Source organism: Hyperoodon ampullatus (assembly GCF_949752795.1).
Source record: "Hyperoodon ampullatus genome assembly, chromosome: 9".
In the NCBI taxonomy this organism is placed as follows: Eukaryota; Metazoa; Chordata; class Mammalia; order Artiodactyla; family Ziphiidae; genus Hyperoodon; species Hyperoodon ampullatus.
This window is the reverse complement of record NC_136922.1, coordinates 71,478,467-71,500,102: the sequence shown is the minus strand read 5'-3', so window position 1 is coordinate 71,500,102 and position 21,636 is coordinate 71,478,467. Positions and strand designations below refer to the sequence as shown.

Genomic DNA, 21,636 nt, shown 5'->3' with positions numbered 1-21,636 from the left:
CACAGAAACGAAGACCCAACACAGCAAAAATAAATTAATTAATTAATAAAACTCCTATCCCCAACATCTTCTTTTAAAAAAAAATGTTGTACAAATAGAATCATACAGTATATAACCTTTTGTGATTGGCTTTTTTTTTTTTTTAAGTCAGCATAATCCTCTAGAGATTCATCCAGGTCATTGTGTGTGTGTATCTATATATAATTTGTTCCTTTTCCTTAGTCAGTAGTTTTCATGGTATGGATGTACCACAGTGTGTTTAACTATCCCCACTGAAGGCCATCTTGGTTGTTTCAAGAATTTGGCTGTTAATAACAAAGCTGCTATAAACATTTGCGTGCAAGTTTTTATCTAAGCATAAATCTTCATTTCTCCAGGATAAATACTCCCAAGAGTATGACTGCTGAATTGTGTGGTTGTCGCATATTTAGTTTTGTAATAAATGGCCTAACTGTTTTCCCTAGTGGCTGTATCACTTTACATTCTCATACACACAATGTATGATGAATTATCCAATTTCTCAACACCATAGTCAGCATTTGGTGTTTTCACTTTGAAGAGTGGAGAGGGGATGGGGGCGTTCTGATAGGTAGGTAGTGATATCTTATCATGGTTTTGATTTGCATTTCCCTAATGGCTGATTATGCTGAACATCTTTCACATACTTATTTGCCATCTATATATCCCCTTCAGTGGGATGTCTTTTTATGTCATTTTCCCATTTTCTAATTGGATTGCTTTTTACTGTTGAGTTTTGAGAGTTCTTTATATATTCTAGATACTTGTCCTTCATTGAATATGTGGTTTACAAATATTTTCTCCCACTCTGTAGATTGTTTTTTTCATCCTTTTAACAGGTCTTTTGTAGAGCAAAAATTTTTTCATTTCAATGAAGCCCAATTTATCAATTTTTCCTTTTACAGATCATGCTTTTGATGTCAAGTTGAAGAACTCTTTTTGTCTAGCCCTGTATCGTGAAGGGTCTCTTCTAGTTCTTTTTTCCTAAAAAGTGTTATAGTTTTCTATATTACATTTAAGTCCATGAACCATTTTAAGTTGATTTTTGTATTAGTTATGTCAGATAATTTTAACATCTCTATCACCTCAATGTTGACATCTCTTGTCTTTTTTCATTCAATTTTATATCTTGATTTTGGGTATGATGAGTGATTTTCAATTGAGATCTGGACATTTTTGTATTATAAGACTTTGGATCTTATTTAAACCTGTTTCAGGTGGCTTTTTTTTTTTTTTTTTTTTTTTTGCGGTACGCAGGCCTCTCACTGTTGTGGCCTCTCCCGTTGTGGAGCACAGGCTCCGGACGCACAGGCTCAGCAACCACGGCTCACGGGCCCAGCCACTCTGCGGCATGTGGGATCTTCCCGGACCGGGGCACGAACCCGTGTCCCCTGCATCGGCAGGCAGACTCTCAACCACTGCGCCACCAGGGAAGCCCTCAGGTGGCTTTATGTCACATGACTTGGCAGGGTAAGGGGTTGGGTGCCAATTCATTATGGCCAGATGGAGGTAGAAGTCCAGGTTCCTCACATTGTCTTAACTGACACAGACCAGTTGTCATGAAAGTCCCTGCTCCCAGTCTTGCTCTCCGCTCTGGAGAGAGATGTTGGGTGCCTCATCACAGCCTTGTGAGGATGGAAGTCTTGGCTCCCCATTTGGCTTCTGCAGGTGTGAGAAAGGCCAAAGTGTTTTGCAGAATTCAGCTGCAGTAGAGCAATGACTGCTAAAAGTTTTTTCTTCTTAAACTGCCCATTTCCTGATCCTTTGGCCCAAGAGAATAGGCTTTGGGGGGGGCGGATTTTCGTTGCAGTAGCTGGTGTTTCAAGACGGCCAGCTTCTTCGACTCCAGGGGTGGGATATATGAGGCAAAAAGAAAACCCAGGGAACTCAGCACTATGTCCCTCCTTGGGTCCAGTGTCTCTAGCCAGTCTTTTCTTTCCACCTTCCAGAGTCGTCTTCTGTTTGTTTTATATATAATGGAGGGGTTTTAGTTGTACTTGGCAGGAGGAATTGGGAAAAACATATATACTCCATCTTCCCAAAAGCAGAAGAAAGGCTCCTTCATTTTGGTTTTGATGGTAACATTTCAACTGCTTCCTGGCAATACAGCTCGAACACAATTCTAAAATTATAATGGCAGAGCAAACAAAATCATAGGAAATGCTCCATGTGGTCAAAGACTGCCCGAGGTCAAAAGCTAGAACACTTTTTCAAACTGCTTTATATCCATAGGCAGGGTTGAAACTGCCAAATTTCTCTGGGACGTGCATGTCCTGTAGGGCTTCACAGCGTAATAATCAGTGCAAATTAAGAGACTTGAGAAGGCAATGCATGAAGCTCGTGGATGGATTTGGGCAGGCAGTTTGATCATCCGGTGTGCTACAATTTTAGGAGAACCACATAAAGTGAAACCTTCCCCCACGTAGCTATGTTGTGCTCCTTGCTGTGTGAAAAACCAAACTCACTCTAGGTATGTGGGATGAAGTTTGCGAGAAAACATGCACTTAAATTGTTTGGCAATTTAGATTTTATGCTTTAAGGCTCTGTTTTTTTTTTTTTTTTTGAGTCCTCAGGCAGACCTGGTTTGAATCCTACTCTCCCCTTTGATTAACTACGCATGCTCTTGGGCAAGTTACCTAGTATCTTTACCTTCTGTTTCTTTGCCTTTAAAATAGAGAAAATAATTGAACTTATCTCAAAGTTATTAGTGTGAGGGTTTCATCAAATCTGTAAAAGTGTTTAAACAATATCAGTACATTTTAGCCATTAGTAATTGTGGTAACAACAGTGGTCCGTAATATTATTATTATTATTGCAGAAGTAATACCTGTGTTGTTGTTGTTATTGTTACTGAATTAACCAAAATCAATTACATACTCACAAGTATAGAAAAGAAGGGTGGCTTTAATCAGAATGCCGGCAATCTGGGGAGATGGTGGACTCAGCATCCCTCAAAAACCACCTCCAAAGATTCTGCTCAGCCATGAAAGGTTTTAAAGGGAAACAGGGTAGTAATCTCAGTTCATCATCATTGAGATGGGGGTCAGAGTCATTGCCATCCCCAATGTGTGCAGGCTTGTCAACTCCCTTGTGATCTTCCTCTGGATGTTATCTTGTTCATACAGTTTGGTCACACATTCTGTTCGGGAGATTACTGAAGGGAAAGCTAGGGAAGAGATCTGGTCATCTGTTAATTACTTATTCTTCATTTCTACTTCTTTGTTGTACGGAAAGAACTGACAAGTTAGGCAAGGTATTGTGTGATTAAAAGATTTGAAATGTGTGCTTGGGCTGGAGATGAGTAGAGCATGGAGGTCCCTGGTTTAAAAGTTAGTTACAATATAGCTTTGCTAAAGTGACAAGAAAAGGGGCTTCCTGCTTTTATAGCAAACAGGGCAGTTTCCTGTAAAGAGCGCTTACATTATAACGAATTCTTTGGTGAGAAATATGTTCTGGTCATTGACAAGGTCATTTCTCTGGGCACTGAAGACCTGTCTAATTTCTTCATCATTTTCTCTTATTTAGAGAACAGGCTTTCTGAATAGGGAGTCTTTACATGGCAGTCCTACCCTGAGCACCCTTCAGTCTTTACAGAAAAAGTGCCCACAATAAGCAGACATAATGTAGGTAAAAGTCAGTCCCACAGCGTGTCGTGGTGAAGTGTTTCATCTCTCTGTGAGTACCACGGCTGTCACCCTGCCTCCCAGTAACACCAACGGGATGACCGGCTTCTGCTATTGTCATAATTCCAGATAATAGTACCCTTATTTTTACTATCTAAAAGGATTGTACTTTTTGTTCTTCTACCAACTGCTCTTTTAGGTTTAAAATACTCTCTCTAGCTGGAAAAAAAAAAGAAGCACCATTTTAATCGGTTCCTTTCAAACATCTAATTTTATGTGGAAGCAGATTTTATAAAGAGGCATATATGGCTGTTTGTTCACACCCTCAAACTAATTGGACTCCAGAGTTCCTTACAAGTGATAAGTGCTTCTTTTCTTTGCACATAGTTCTGTTCAGCACCATTTATAGTGCAGGTGCCTCAGTTCAGCAGGAGCCACGTCTAAGACATACTCTGCATTTGTTGAAAGTTTTTGTGCACCATGGGCTGTGGTTGGGGGAAGGAGAAGAAGGCAGGAGAATTCTGTGAGATGTTTCTGGGGAAAATTGTGGGTATGTATAATAGAAGGTTTCTTGAAGACTGTTGTAGCCATCTAATAATCTTATTCACAGTTATTGGTGGAAATGCCCAGTATGCTCAATCTAGTTGTAAAATGGATGCAAGCCACTATAGCATAGAGTTCTTTCTGACGGTGATTTGTACATTAAAAAGTTCCAACACTAAAATGAAGTGAATCTTGGCCAACAGTGGTTTTTTATTTATTCTTTTTAATAAATTGTGAGTCTAGAGTTTTCATGTAGACACTTAAAAATCTCTTAGAAACAAAGTTACATTACGGGTAAAAAATATTGGACGTCTAGGCCTCTTAACAGGGCTAAATGTGCTTGGAGTTCCTAAATTGATGAAGTGAATAAATAAAATGACATTGGACAGTAAATATTGGGATTGACGACATGTCTTAATTGTGCCAAGATTAGATATCAGGATGACAAGTTGTTTGCATTGGGCCTAAACCAGATGTGACAGATATAAACAGGTAATGATATGGATTCAAAGAGGTATTCTCCTAGGTATGGTGACTGTAAAGATTTAATGAAAGTCTATTCACGTTTGAATAATTTTTCTTATTACTAAAATTATTAAAAATAATGTCATTTAAGATATTTCACTATTCACAAAATGTATGTTGAAATAAATATTCTAAGAATATTGATCTAGTAGCTGCATTGGAGACAGTGTAGATAGGATGTAGAAAAACTAAGAGATGAAACATTGAATGCATTTCTACCAACTAGATCTACATTTTCATGTCAAGACGTAAGAGAGGCTAAAAAGGGGCTTCCCTGGTGGCGCAGTGGTTGAGAGTCCACCTGCCGATGCAGGGGACGCGGGTTCGTGCCACGGTCCGGGAGGATCCCACATGCCGTGGAGCGGCTGGGCCCGTGATCCATGGCCGCTGAGCCTGCACGTCCGGAGCCTGTGCTCCGCAACGGGAGAGGCCACAACAGTGAGAGGCCCGCATACTGCAAAAAAAAAAAAAAAAAAAAAAGAGAGGCTAAAAGGTACAGACATTGGTTATCAACAGATAGATTCTTATATACCTATTTGTATTTGAAATATAACCCCCAAGCTCAGTTATATTTCCTCAATAAAATAAATCAGTCTGAGCAGCAGGAAGAAGAGCCAGAGATACCTAGGTTAACACCGCAGCTTCACCATTTTCTGACTGTGGAACGTGGGATAAATATGTTATTAACTTTAACAGATCTCACTGTAACGTTAAGTTAATAGTGTCCACCCAACAAGGCTCTAGTGAGGGATAAACTTGATAATATAATCAAATACAGCAACTTACACATAGTGCCATTCCATAAATGATAATATTGTCATAATGTCTTATTTTTTAAAGTTTAGAGGTATAATTGACATGCAAAAAATTGCATGTGTTTAAAGTCTACAGCTTGATAAAATTTTGACATAATATATATACCTGTGAACCTTCATCACCATCCAGATAATGAGCATGTCTATTACTCTCGCAAGTTTCTTTGTGCTTGTTTGTATTCCCTCCCTCTTGCCCCTCTTCATTACCTCATCCCCAGGCAACCACTGACCTACTTTCTGTTACCATAGATAAGTTTGCATTTTCTAGATCTTTATATGAATGGAATCATATAGTATGTGGTTATTGTTGTTGGTTTTTTGGGGGAAGGGGGGAGGAGGAGGGCATTTTGACTTCTTCAATATAATTATTTGAGTTTCATCAATGTTACTCTGTTTATCAGTAGTTCATTTCTTTTTAATGTTGAATAGTATTTTATTATATGGATATGCTATAATTTGTTTATTCATTCACCTGTTCGTGGGCGTTTGGATTGTTTCTGGTTTGGGCTTTCTGTTCTATTTATCTATTTTTCTGTTTTGACATCAGTAACACAGTATCCTGATTACCATAGCATTATAGTTTAGTCTCAAAGTCAGGTAGTCTAAGACCTTTAACTTTGTTCTTTTTCATAGTTGTTTTCACTATTCCAGGTCCTTTGCACTTCCATATGAATTTTAAAATCAGCTTGTCACTTTCTGCCCCCCAAAATACCTGCTATGATATGGAGTGGGATTGCATTGAATTTATATATCAATTTGGAGTGAGTTAACATCTTAACAATATTGAATCGCCCAGTCTATGAACATAGTATATCTCTCTATTTATTTAGGTCGTCTTTAATTGCTCTCATCAAGGTTTTGTAGCTTTCAGCAGATCTTACATATATTCTGTCATATATATCACTAAGTAGTTCATATTTTAATGGTATTATAAACTATACTATTTTAAATTTCAATTTCTAATTGTTCATTTTCATTATGCAGAAAATTGATTTTTGTACACTGAACTTGTATTCTTAAACATTGATTAACTCACTTAAGTAGTTCTAGTAGCTCATTGTAGATTCTGTAGCATTTTCTTTGAACACAAATATGTTGTCTGTGAATAAAGACAGCTTTTTAAAAGTTCCTTTCCAATCTGTATTTCTTTATTTCTTGTTCTTGCTTTATTGCACTTACTAGAACCTTCACTATAATGTTGAGTAGAAGTGGTGAACTGTTTAAATTTTGGGATGTCTGAAAAGTCTTTATTTTGTCTTTGTTTTTGAAAGAATTTTACTGGGTAACAAATTCTTGGTTGATAGTTGTTTTCTTTCAGTACTCTAAAGATGTTGCTCCACTGTTTTCTAGCTTGTATTGTTTCCAGTGAGAAATCTCTCATCTTTATCTTTAGTTTGTATTGTTTCCAGTGAGAAATCTCTCATCCTTATCTTTCTTCCTCTGGATATAATGTGTCTTTTTTTCCCTCTGACTGGTGTTAAGATTTTCTCTTTATCACTGGCTATCAGCAATTTTACTATGTTGTGCTTTGGTGTAATTTTTTTCATGCTTTGTATGCTTAGGGTTTGTTGAAATTCTTTGATACATAGGTTTATGCTTTTCAAAGAATCTGAAATTTTTTCCCCTTATTTCTTCAACTACTTTTTCTGACCCCTTCTCTTTGAGGTCTGCAATTACGTATATATTTTGCTACTTGTAGTTGTCCTAGAGTTCACTGTGCTTTTTTTCTTCTCTTTTAGTTTTTTTTTTTTTCTCTGTTTCATTTTGGAGGATATCTATTACGCTGTCTTCTTCTATATTGTCTGTTGACTGAAAAAAAAAGCACAACCTAAAAGTTGAGAATTATGTTTTATTCAGCAGACTTACTAAGGAGTATAGCCCCAGATGGCAGCCTTTCAGATATTTCTGAGGGACTGTCCCAAAGAGGTAAGGGAGGAACCAGGATATATAGGAGTTTTTACTGAAAAAAAAAAAAAATGTAGTCAAACATCAAAAGATTATTGCTAATCATAAAAAACAGACATCTCAAGTGAATGATTTTAGTGCTTTTCTATGTATGAGAAGATTCAAGAGTCTGGGCTTATTGAAATTATTCCTTTGATGTGTATTTAACTATCTAGGACCAGTATCCTGTTTTCTCCATCCTGAATTCCCCTCAGGTGCACCATCAGGGGTGGCTGTAGTAGATGATGACTCAACAGCCTTTGTATACTGAAATGGCAGGTGACATTCTTTGTCCACAGTCTAATCTGCCATTAGTCCCATTAAGTGAATTTTCATCTCATACATGACAATCTTCATCTCTAGAAGTTTAATTTGGTTCCTTTTGAAATCTTACATGCCTCTAATTAACATGTTCATTCTTTCTTCAAGCTTCCTGAATATATAGAATACAGTAATAATAACTATTTTAATGTCCTTGACTGCTAATTCTATTATCTGTGTCATTTCTGGTCTGTTTCTATTGATTGATTATTTTCTCATTTGTTTCATCATTTTTTCCTATTTCTGTGTAAGCCTAGTAATTTTCTATTGAGCGCCAGGCATTGTAAATTTTACCTTGTTGGGAGGTGAATTTTTTTTTAATTCCAAAAAATATCTTTGACCTTTGCTGTGGAATGAGGATGGCAGTTTCTTGGGGACTGTTAGATTGTTTCAGGTCTTGCTTTTGAACTTTTTTAGGTAGGATCAGAGCAGCATTTATTCTAGGAGTAATTTTTCCCCACTACTGAGGAAAAGAGTACTTTTAGTACTCTAACTGATGCCCTGATGCCCTATTAATAGTGAGGATTTTTCAGTCTGGCTGGTGAGAATAAACACTATTCTCAGTCATATATGAGCACCAGTCATGTATGAGCTCCTAGTCCTTTCAGGTAGTTTCTTCCTAGCCTTGGGTTGTTTCTTCATACACATACACTAAAATATTCATGATTGTGCCCTTAAATTTTCTATTTCTTGTGTTAAGTATCAAGGGTTCCTTTGTGCATTAACAAAGTAATATGTTGAGCTTAGAAGGTATTTCTGCTAGCCCATACTGGTTAGTTCTTAAATATTTGCCCTAAAAAGTATGTAGGGATAATTACTTGTCATATCTGTGTGTTGCAGATGATTATCCACATGCAAGGAGCCAGCTTGCATCTCTGGTTACCCTGACATGGCCATTAAGTAGCATCCTCAGGCCTCACATGGCCTTGGTAGGGATACGTTTGACTGTCCTGACTTAGCTGCCTCTCTTGATAAATCCGACTACTCAGGGCTTTTAGTCTCAGATTTTACATGTGAACCTATAATCTTTTTCCGTGTAAACTGAAAGAAACCAATTCCCAATTAAACTGAATTTCTCTAAATCCACTGTCAATTACCACTGATTACTTCTCCTGTTGTGCTTGTATTGTTTTAAATGTAACTAAAAGTAGATAAATTCTTTGCTGAGCAAAAAAGTTTGCATTGAAAACATATATTTTAAGTTAGAAATGCATCAGGAAATGCAAGTGATAGCAATTTTATAAGTCTTCAAATCTATGGATGCTATACATATATTTTCTTTTTCATTATTAATTTTTAAGATTTGGACTTTGTAGGAGTCAATCACATAGCACCCAAGCACAAAAGGATCATAGTTAACTTAAACTGTTCTTAGACTTGTGATTGCCAAGGGGGAGGGGAGATGGGGGAGGGGAGATGGGGGAGGGGTGGGTTGGGAGTTTGGGGTTAGCAGATGCAAACTAGTATATACAGGATGGATAAACAAGGTCCTACCATATAGCACAGGGAACTATATTCAATATCCTATGATAAACCATAATGGAAAAGAATATGAAAAAGTGTGTATATATATGTTCTGTATTACAGAATCATTTTACTGAACAGCAGAAATTAACACAACGTTGTAAATCAACTAGACTTTAATAAAATAAATTTTAAAAGATAAATAAACTGTGCTTAAAAGGAGATTGAAACCAACATTATGCAATGTATGGCTTTTTCGACACCCAACAAGTCAGCAGATGAACACTCTGATGAGCTGGAGAAAGTCATGTGAATTCAAAAATGGAGCATGGGGCTTCCCTGGTGGCGCAGTGGTTGAGAGTCCGCCTGCCGATGCACGGGACACGGGTTCATGCCTCGGTCTGGGAGGATCCCGCATGCCGCGGAGCGGCTGGGCTCGTGAGCTATGGCCGCTGAGCTTGCGCATCCGGAGCCTGTGCTCCGCAATGGGAGAGGCCACAACAGTGAGAGGCCCGCGTACCGCAAAAAAAAAAAAAAAAATGGAGCATGAAGGTACAGGAAGAGCTTTGGAGTAGAAAACCCCAGGAATAACTACAGCTCTGCCAGTTTCTAGCTGTGTGACTTTGGACAAGTCTTTTAGCCCACCAAACCTACATTTTACTTTCTTTAAATTAGCATTCCCTGTGCTGTACAGCAGAAATTAACACAATGTTGTAAATCAGCTATACTTCAATAAAAAAAAAAAATTAGTGTTATACCCCCTACCTTATAACACTGATATGAGGCTCAAACAGTATAATGAACAAAGACATAGTAAATGCTTAATAAATGGTCAGGAGCCTCAGTACCTTATCTTCTTTAAGTGTGTGGAGTTACTTCCCTACTGAAAAGCTTCCACCCAAGGTAAAAAAAAAAAAATCCACTCTAAATTTTATTTTTTCATTATTTATTTATTTTTGGCTGCATTGGGTCTTCATTGCTGCGTGCGGGCTTTCTCTAGTTGTGGTGAGTGGGGGCTACTCTTCGTTGTGGTGTGCGGTCTTCTCATTGTGGTGGCTTCTCTTGTTGCAGAGCATGGGCTCTAGGCGCATGGGCTCAGTAGTTGTGGCACGGGGACTTCAGTAGTTGTGGCACACAGGCTCAGTAGTTGTGGCTTGCAGGCTCTAGAGTACAGGCTCAGTAGTTGTGGCACATGGGCTTAGTTGCTCCACGGCATGTGGGCTCTTCCTGGACCAGGGATTGAACCCGTGTCCCCTGCATTGGCAGGCGGATTCTTAACCACCGTGCCACCAGGGAAGTCCCCACTCTAAATTTTAAAATGCATGTGTACCAAGTAAATGGTAATCATTACAGGGAGAAATTTGACTGTAATATTATGGTTAATTTAGATTAAGACAACATCATAAGGTAAATTTGGATCATAGTGGGTTTTCTTTTCAAGTGTTCTATTTGAGATCAGTTGAAGGTAAGTTACTGATGTTTTTTTATGTACTTACTAAAAAACATGCTTCCTTTTTTTCAATTAGGGAGAGTTTGTTGCTTGTCTCCTGTCCCTGTTACGGCAAATGACAGATAGACATTATCAACAGCTTCTTGATAGTTTCAATACGAAAGAAGAACTAAGGGTAAGTGGCATTTTTTAAAGTGTCTAATATATCTTTTTAGTTTCTCTTGTTCTTGTTCATCATCGTTCAGATGGGTTTTTGACAATTGCTTTACCTGATTCCATTAAATTCTGTTTTTTATCAGATTTACCCACAGATTTGCTCTTCTGTCTTGATTCTTTAAAAGTTCTTTACTCAAGCCAAGCAATTAATTCTTATTTTGGACAAGCATATAGGATTTGAAATGCCTGCCATCAAAGTCCAGTAACCGGGCTTCCCTGGTGGCGCAGTGGTTGAGAGTCCGCCTGCCGATGCAGGGGACGCGGGTTCGTGCCCCGGTCCGGGAAGATCCCACATGCCGCGGAGCAGCTGGGCCCGTGAGCCATGGCCGCTGAGCCTGTGCGTCCGGAGCCTGTGCTCCGCAACGGGAGAGGCCACAACAGTGAGAGGCCCGCAAACCGCAAAAAAAAAAAAAAAAAGTCCAGTAACCTAGAAACAAAATAGCAGAACTAATGAGACAAAAGCAAATAGACTGAGTCTAGTTAAGTGTGCTTAGAAATATTGCCTTAATAGCAGATAAGGGAGTATGTATTACTATATTAGCTGATTTCAGGACTTAGAAATATTACCTTAATAGCAGATAAGGGAGTATGTATTACTATATTAGCTGATTTCAGGACTTAGAAATATTGCCTTAATAGCAGATAAGGGAGTATGTATTACTATATTAGCTGATTTCATCCCTCTAAAAACACAGTGAGAAGTTCTGGCTACAACATTCTGACTAGGGAGGCAGAGCTGTATTTGACATTCTCTGTGGGCTTTTGGTCTAATCAATATGCTGTGCTACTCTGACAGTGACATTAAATGGAAAATATTGATGCTGGGTTTGTAAAAATCCAATCTTTGCTAAGATTTAGGTGACTTTAATGCTTCCTTCATGGTGTTCACTAAAATCTTACAAGCTGATTGTCCTCAGTCACAGGAATGACCTATCTTCTGTCCATATTTACTTTTATTTCTCTTCCATCGCTTCAGTTTCTAGACAGCTTCATACATAAACCATCAAAATGGAAGGGTCACTTAACTGCTGGTGAAACCATACTCTTTCTCGGATGGGACTTGAACCCAGCCAAAACTCAGATTGGGATTCAACCCATGGTCTGGGACTTGAACCCAAGTCACCTGCAGATTGGGACTTAAAAGCACCATCTCTGACTTAGGAGGGGACTTGAACCCACTGTCTTTTTTTTTTTTTTTTTAACGACTTTATTGGAGTATAATTGCTTTACAATGGTGTGTTAGTTTCTGCTGTATAACAAAGTGAATCAGCTCTACATATACATATATCCCCATATCCCCTCCCTCTTGCGCCTCCCTCCCATGCTCCATATCCCACCCCTCTAGGTGGTCACAAAGCACCAAGCTGATCTCCCTGTGCTATGTGGCTGCTTCCCACTAGCTATCTATTTTACATTTGAACCCACTGTCTTTTTTTTTTTTTACATCTTTATTGGAGTATAATTGCTTTACAATGGTGTGTTAGTTTCTGCTGTATAACAAAGTGAATCAGTTATACATATACATATGTTCCCATATCTCTTCCCTCTTGCGTCTCCCTCCCTCCCACCCTCCCTATCCCACCCCTCTAGGTGGTCACAAAGCACCGAGCTGATCTACCTGTGCTATGCGGCTGCTTCCCACTAGCTATCTGTTTTACATTTGAACCCACTGTCTTTTAATTGAAACTATTCACCTGGTATCAGGACTTACGGAAGCTCAGGTTCTTTTGTCTCAGAAGAGAAAGAAGTCAGCATGAGGCAAAGCGATAGGCAAAGAGTGAGTTTATTAGCATAGGATGCTTGTGAGAGATAGAAGCAGGCCAGCAAGGGAGCATGGCCCCAGGAACAAAGAGGGCTACACTTTTATAATCAAAGCAATAGTGGGGAGGAGAGAAGACGACCTTCTTCCTCATTTTTGGGTAGATGTCAAGGCTTACATCATTAGCTCCTCCTTTGACCCTCTATGGTCTAACCGGGACTGTCATGGCGCTATTTAAATCATATGTGTATTAGCAAAAGGGTATTAACATATACTTAAATATGGTAGTTCATCTCAGATTTTGGTATAATGTCCCCCTTCACCTGGTTTCTTTCCCCTTTCACCTACATTCCTGTCTTGGCTACATGCAGAATGCTACTCTTCAAGGACCATTAATTCCCTGACTTCGTGTAACATGATGCAGATCCCATATCTACTGTCTTGTGTTTTAACTATCAGGACTTGTGGCTTGAGTGTGCCTGGCCCTTGAATGCACCTGCTCTTCCTAAAAGGTAGTATAGATTGTTGCTAGGTTACTGGATTATTTTGTTGAGTGGTCATTAGCTTACAACAGTCTCCCAGACTTCCTTAAAATTCCCTTCCCTAGTGGGATTGCTAAGAATTATAAGACAGTGGTTATAGTCACAGTGTAACGTTTGCATGATTACAAGCCTTCACAGTGCCTTAGAGGAAGATTTCTAGATTTTTTTCAATATAGATAACGCATAGGGATCACTTATCTTTGACTTTTAACTGTTGTATCATCTCAGAAGAATCTTTCCGTTACCTTGGATCAGTTGACAAGCTGAGTCATATAAAACAAATAGGTTTGGGCAGATGTAGTCTATCTGACAGTTGATTAGCATATGCCCAAGCCTGAAAATATCATGTTTTTCATGCTTATATTTAATCTTGAGTTTAGAATTAAAAATGGATAAAGATCTTAGAACTTACCCACTTACATACAGAAACCCACATGGTTAAAAAGGAAAATAATTGTGCAGTTATTAATTTTCATCACAAGTTGAATATTTAACACAGCTGAGGAACCATTAGGTTTTACTCAAGGAGTCTATGACTTTGTATTTCAAAATTTCACATAGGAAAAATTACATATTTTCACAGGGCCTGGGAATGAGAAAAAAATAGTAGAAAAGCATAAGTTGAAAAACATGATTTGTTTAACCTAGGTATTGAGTTTTATGCTTTAATAGTCACATTAACAATAATAAAGCAAATGAAAGTAATGAACAAAGTGTTTCATGTGGCTTTCCCTCATTTCAGTCAGCCACACACCTTTGCAAGGGACACATATTTCCCACTTCAAAATAGCCGGGCCTAAAAAAAATAAGAAAAAAACCTGGGCCTTCAGGCCAAGGAAATTTTTTTTAACAATATTAATTACTCTATCTGTCCTTCAGATTGAGCAATTCCGACGTACCAAGTGCTACCAGCATTATTATGTAACCAGAAACAAAAAGGCCAGTTCCTGTAGGGGGAAGAGTCAAACTGGTAATGGGCAGTAACGTAGGCAAATGACAGTGGTGAAGACACAGAGTAAGCACACAGTACTTTGGAGCATCTAGGAATTGCTGCCAGCCCCAACTCAATGCTAGAGGAAAACTCCCCAAGGGAGGTCTCAGCTGAGAGCTGGGTGGGAGTGTGCTGTCCATCTTTGGCTGAGACATTCAGATCTCTCAACTAAAACGTCACCTGAATATCCTAACTGACATACCACAGCTGCCATTCCACCTTTATAACGGTTATTAGAATCTGGAATATTTTTGTTTATTTTTTTATGTGTATCCCCAACTCCTAGCTACTAGGTTATAAACTTCTTGATGTCTGAAATGACGGCTGGTTCACTGCTGTATCCTCAGATCCCAGAACTTGCCTAGCATGCTGTATGCATTCAGGCAACATTTATAGATTGTTAGACCGACTGTACAGTGTGAGGAAGAGAGATGTAAGACATAAGGCTCTGTGAATGTGCATAGACTTTATCTTGAGGACATTGGAAAACTATGGAGGGTTTTAAGAAGGGACAGACATGATCACATTTGTGTTAAGAAAGACCTATCTGGTTGCACTATTGAATTATCGAATGTTTGGTGAACTTGAGCATTTTCAATGCATTAGTGAGGGTGGAAGTCAAGATGTCATGGACTGAGGAATTAAAAAAAAAAAGAGAAAAAGATATAGTGGATGTAGACAGTGTTTCAAGAAGAGGAGCATAAGGTGTCTACTGAAAGAGAACTTGGGATGTCAGAGGAATATTTATCATGGAGGAGACTTAAAACATATTTAAATAAAAATGATCAGAGCTGGTGGAGAGGGAGCATTGAAGATAAAAGAGGTCCTAACTCACAGGGGGAGGTCTCTAAGAAAGCAGCAGGAGGGACCTAATTAGCCTTGACTGGGAGGAAGGACAGCTTCCCCAGTGTAAGAACGGAAGGTGGATAACTGGAGTGAAGGCAGACTGGAGGGCATTTATTTTACTAAAGGCTAATTAGTCAGCTGGTTTGAATCTGTATTTTAAAAGTTCAGATACCACCTTTTAACAAGTAAAGTTTTCCTGTTCTCAATTTTCTTCAAAGTCAATTATCCATATTTATGCTACTGAAATCTATGTTACAAGATTTCCCGAAGATGATAGCACTGGTCTCTAGTCCCTTGTCTGAAGTCCTTCTACCAAATGTATTTCAGAAATCAGAATTTTTGAGATTTCAGAAAGATAATATGGCACATATACTGTATAGTATCATATAGCACCTCCAGTAGAATTGGGGGTAGCAACTACAGCTGACCCTTGAACCATGTGTAGTTGAAAATCCACATATAGCCTAGCATCAGCCCTCTGTACACATGGTTCCTCTCTATCCATGTTTCCTCCACATCCATGGCTCTGCATCCGTGGATTCAACCAACTGCGGATCGTGTAGTACTGTAGTATTTACTATTGAAAAAAATCTTTGTATAAGTGAACCTGCACAGTCCAAACCCATGTTGTTCAAGGGTCAACTGTATAATCAAACATCTCAGTATTTCTGTAGCTAAATAAAATATTCGCTCTAGGTGGGATAAATAAAGACTATGAGTAGTTTGGGTAAGGTTTTGCTGCCAAATGTATTATAAAACCAAAAATCTTAGAGGACTGTGGGATTTGCGTATTGTGGTAAAGGAACTGACGACCTCCAACAGCAAACATTTATATAGAACTTAGTACATGTAAGGCACTGTTCTAAGAGGCTGATTAATATTAACACATTTAATCCTGAAAAGAACCCCATGAGGTAAGCACTATTATTATTTTATTGTGTCAGTTGCTTGACTCAGTAAACATTTGTTGAGCACCTTGGCTAGATGTTGGGAATATCAAGACTAATAAAACAATCTCTGTTAATGCCTTAATGTTATCGGGGCATCTAAATCATAAGTTGTAAATGAGTGTGATATGTATAAGCAACAGGAGCGATAGTGGCTAACAGTCACGTAGTACCTCCTCAGCCCCACTCCCTCCGCCGTAAGGCAGATGCAGCGTGAACTCTTTTCTTGCAGCATCTCATTTCACTACCCGCTGTGAAGAAGATCGATACTATCATCATTCCCAAGTTATTGCGAGGGCTAGGAATTCTATTAACGTCTCAGTTCTTTGCTCAGGCAGCTAAACTCAGCTTTTGCCTAAACTTCAATAAACGTTCCTAAACGAAAATCTTTGCTATCAAATTGTATAACATTTCCTTCGTCAGCTCTTTAAAAGTAATGAGGTCGTTCTAGTCATGAAGTGAGGACGTCTGAAAAGGCTAAATTGGCAGAGGGAGAGTTTGGGATTTGGGGGGGGTGATTTTTTTGTATCTACATTTAGGTTGGAAATTGAGTAAATAAGGGAATGATCAGTAAGGAAAGGTACAACTTAATAGAGTGATATTAATGAAAAATGATAACTGTTATTGGGATTAGACACTAAAAATCCCACATAACCCTATTGGTTTAAAGTAATAAAGCAAATGTCCTCTTTTCCTCCACACACATGATTCTGTTCCCCAGAGACAGTTGCTGTTAACACATAGGGGTGTATCCTCATAGACTATTTTCTATGCTGTATCCTCACGCGTGTTTTTAATGGAATCATACTGTTCATACTGGTTGCACCTCTTTTCACACAATAATATACCATGGACATTATATAGCCCAGTGCATTATTCATTCTTCTGAATCTCATTATATGGTGATCCACAATTTAATTATTTCCCTTTTAATGGGCATTCAGGATGTTTCCGATTTTTGCCATTAGAAAGGATCCTGTGGTGTACATCTTGATACATACATCTCTATGGATTTGTGCACTTATTGCTGTAGAATGAATTTCTGGAAGTAGAACTGTTGGATCATGGGATATATACATTTTAATCTTAATTGATACTGACAAATTTTATATTGAGATTTTCAAATTAATCTCTTTTTGGTTGTTCTTTATTCCTAGCATCACTGCTTTTTTTCTCTTCTTATCACTTCAAAGAGAGATTTGGCCTAGCATTTTCCCATGGGTCTCTAAATCAAAATGAAGGTTGAAAGTCTGTAATTCTCAAGTATCTGCTAAGCCTAGTGCAGTTTTAACTTCATTCTTGCTTGGAGAACCTGGGTGTCTCCAGGGTTACTGTTGGAGTGGCTTCCAGCATCGTGAACAGTAGGCCATTTCTTCTCCTTGGTCCTCAAGTACTTGTGAGTCACAGCATCACCTGAAGTGTGTAGGAGCGCAGACCTGGGCGCTGGTCCTCTGCATTGTTTCCTTCCTTCTCTAGAACATGCCATTATTTTAGAAATGAACAAAAGCAAAAACTAAGCAGTGATTAGGGTTTTTTATCCCTTCTTCTATCATCAGTAATGTTTTATTATACACCTACCTTCTACTGGGGCCATATCCCTGGCATTTTATGTATATAGAGAGCAGTAAGACTCCTGTTTTTTGTTGATTGTGACTTTTCATATAGAACTGTGGTGATCTTGCTCTAAGCCTGACAGTGTACATGTTCTGGAAGTTATGTACAGCATTATTATTACCTTTCATTGTCTCCCTTATGCTGGCCCACTAGCTTTCAACAATCATATCTGATCAAGTCTCAAGCCAACTTTAAAACTCTGAGGACTTTACATTAACTGCAGGACAAAGTCCAGTCTTTTCGTCAAGTCTTCCTTATCTTCAGTCTACCTTCCATCCTCGTTGTCCTCCATCCCTTTCCAAATACCTTTCATTCCAGTCACTTAAGATTACTACGATTACTTGTATATTCCTAACAAACCATATAGATAATTTTTAATTCCTCTGGATCTTTTTTTTTTTTTTTGTCTACCTGAAATGCCTATTCTACCACACCTCACTTCCATTGCCTAATTTGTACCCCATTAATCCCTTCCCTGATTTCAGCTCCTGCTGTAAAATCCGGCCCAGGTATCACTTTTTTTAAATGAAGCCTTCATAGACTACAGTCCCCCTCTGTGACAGCATGTGCAACAATGCATGTTATTATTTGTTGTTTCCTTGTATTCTTGTTGACTATGGGCTCTCTGAGAGTAGGGGCTCTGTCTTTGTGTCCTAAGCACAGAGCCTGGAACATTAAATCTTTGTTGAATGAATCAACCCTCATAATAAATGTCTGCCTGCTTCACAAGCCATCTTTTTCCATACAGTTATTTCAACTTATAGTCTTTATTTTATTACAGAAAAATAGTTCTATAGTTCTTGAGGATTGAGGACCATTTGAGAGTTATTTTTGCATGATGTACTTAAATAGTCAATTTTAAGGATATTAGTTTCAATGTGATAACGATTATTAACACTCTTTAATTGAATTCAGACCTTGCATCAAGGGTGTTACACATTTGAAATTTGTGGCAAAATTTTAAAATAAGATTGACTATAGTCTAAATCATAAGTAAAGGAAATGTGTGTCTAGAAGGCTCTGTCCCATTCATTGCTCTTGACATAAGGAGACAGTGTCCCGGGCTGTCTACGCACCTCATGAAGCTTTTTTCCCAAATCTCCTAACTCAAGTTTCATGATCTCAAAAGGCCTCCTTCTGTGCCTCCCCAGTTCTGTTTCATACACCTGATTTCTATCTGTGCTATTCTGATACTATAGTACGTGTAAACACAAAACAATGTGTTATATATTGTAGTCAGAAAATCTTTGTAAAACTGGAATTTGATCCTCTTACATGTCTGCATAAAACCCCTCAGTGTCTCCACATCGCCCTCAGGGTAAATTTCCAAACTGCTTACCAGGGAAAAGGTATGAGATTTATTTACCTTGTATTTATTTATTTACCTTTGATTGGTCCCTATTTATCATCATCTTTCTATTTATCCATCTTTTAAAAAAAATTTTTTTTTAATTTTTGGCCGTGCTGCAAGTCATGTGGGATTTTAGTTCCCCACCCAGGTATCGAACCCACGCCCCCTGAATTGGAATGCGTGAGTCTTAACCACTGGACGGCCAGGGAAGTCCCTATCCATCTTTTATTTATCCCTACTTACCTACCAGCCCCATTTCTTGCCACTCCCCTTTGCAGCCTGGGCAACCTCTGTCTTGAGTCTGAGGCTTGGAGGTGCCCTTTCCTCTGTGTGGAATACCTGGCCCTCAGATTTATCCTAGCTTGTACCACGTGCGTAAATAGATTAGCATTCATCTCTCCCACAAAACTCTGAGCTCCAGGAAGGCAAAGGTCACATTCAACTAACTTAACTCTGGTGTGGCATGTTGCAGGCACTCCATAAATATTATTGCATGAATAAATGAAAGAGTATATTTTACCCCACTAGGTGTCCCCAGCATCTTACACAGTGCCCGGCACATGTTAAAGGACCCGATATTTATGAATGAATAAATGTTAATGATAATGTAACATCATAACAACTGCTCCGGCTTTCTTTTCTATTTGAATGTGAGACTTTTTATTGTTTTTGAAGGTTTTCGCATGAGCGTTCTTACTTGAACCTCTTACACTGCAGAAAAAGTGTTTCTGTAAAGTAACACCTCCCTGTTTTTTTTTTTTTATTTTGAACCCTTATTTGAATAATTACCAGGAATACAGTTAAGTAACCATGTTGTGCTATTTGAAGTAAACAAACAGAAAAGAAACTGCTCCCAGGTGGCCAATTTTGAAATGATGGCATACGAAACACTTATTTCTGTGTGCTGTCCAAACAGGAGTATTATTACAGCAGTGTTCTTTTTCTAGATTATAAAAAGAATCTGTTATTTAGTTATCGTTATGTGTGCAAAATAATTTCACATATCTATGCAGAACTTCTTGTTTAGTGAAATAATCAGAGCTGAAAAGCACTCAGAACAGACAAGGAAATACCATTGTATTGGGGGAGGGAAGGGAGGGGATGCTGAATCTAGCGTTCAGGTCTTAGTGCTTTAAAACATTGGAACTGAGTTTGAAATGTAACCTGTCGCATGGCAGCTGACAAGACATACTTGCTGAACTAAATTACATGTAAGTACCACAGTGGAAGGTGTTTGTGTTACCATCTGCTAAAACATTAGCCTACAGTTGAGAAATAAGAAACATGTTTGCATACTGTATGAATAGATACGTGATCATATTAATTATTTTTAATCTTCTCTAACCACAAGGGACCTTAAAGCCCCCGCATTATGAAGCCTCAGAACTCAGTTCCAGAGAGCTTGGTAACTTAAATAAGTTACCAAGGTCACTGAGCCAGTTAATGACACAGGCAGGATTAAAATCTAGATTTCCTGATTCTCAGTATAATGTTCTTTTATTTTCATTGTAAGGTTTCTACAAATGAATGTCTATGGTTCTGTAAAGGTAGATGAAGCTTAGAAACCTACTTGAGACACTGAAAAGTTTTCTTCAGGGAAATAAAGGTTGATGTCAATACATAAGCATTGGCACAAGGTCCCATGTTGGCATGCCTTTTATTATATTTTGTGAGATAAATGGGAATAGGAAAATGAGACGGTACAGAAACAGGTTGTCTGTCTCCACTCCTATACCTGGAATAATGTCACCTTTGTCCCCTGCACTACAAAAGAATGATCCAAGTTGCTAGCCCAGAAGATAGATATCTTGCCTCCTGCCGCCAATTTTTCAGCCAATTTTTTTCTCTGTGCAACAGACATCACACTCTCCTATTTCCCACCGCGAACGGTGCTGCCTCCAATTTCCAATTCCATTAAAAGACTGGAGGAGAAAAGATGAAACATCAGTATTTTAGAATTTATTTAAACTATTCCTAAGTACTTGTAGACTGTGAAAAAACAAGCGACTCACCACCTTCATGATTTTTTCTTTAATATCTATCTAAGCAAATGCAACAAGACAGGAAACTAAAAGTGAGCTGTAACACTTTGAAAGGTAAATGCAAACATCATTTTTCTCAGGGATTATATGTATTCATGTCTGGGAAACTCAAAAGAATCAACCGGAAAACCATTTGGGATAAGTTTTAGAAATGCATTAAAAAGGGCTTCTCACAGTTTTAGTGAGCTAATGACCTCCTATCCCAAGGGAGGGCTAGAATGGGAGGTGTTTCCCAAAATTATCTGACCTGTAGTAGAATACATTTGGGAAACTGGTGATTCTGACAACACAGGGAGGATCTGTCTGGCCATTTAAAGAAAGATGACCTATTGGGCATGTTTCCACATGGCACATACTTTACATCAACGTATGTGTGCTGAAGCCAAAGAAGCTAAAATAAATTCTTGTCAGAATATTTATGGGTTTGATCAAAGCTGTTAGAATATGTAAACACACACACACAGCTCCCACATGTTTCTTAGTTTTCTAGATTCTATCTTTCTGTCTTCTAATGGTATGAGTGACAATCGTAATCTTATATTCAAGCAGCTTACTTGTTTAACATAATGTATTGTTGGGTTTCATAAATAAAACTCTTGTGTTTGGGGTGTTTTCTCTAAGCAAA

The 21,636-nt window shown here is 38.4% G+C and overlaps 1 protein-coding gene across 2 annotated transcripts in view; it reads left to right on the top strand.

Annotated features, from left to right (window-relative positions):
- DOCK4 (dedicator of cytokinesis 4) overlaps positions 1-21,636 on the top strand; it is a gene marked incomplete at its 5' end in the record, with an annotated part of 498,756 nt that overhangs the window by 394,149 nt on the left and 82,971 nt on the right. For both annotated transcript variants that reach the window (XM_079712023.1, XM_079712022.1), the window contains one exon: positions 10,780-10,878. In XM_079712023.1, coding sequence (XP_079568149.1) covers positions 10,780-10,878 — 99 coding nt within the window. The remainder of the gene's footprint in view (positions 1-10,779; positions 10,879-21,636) is intronic.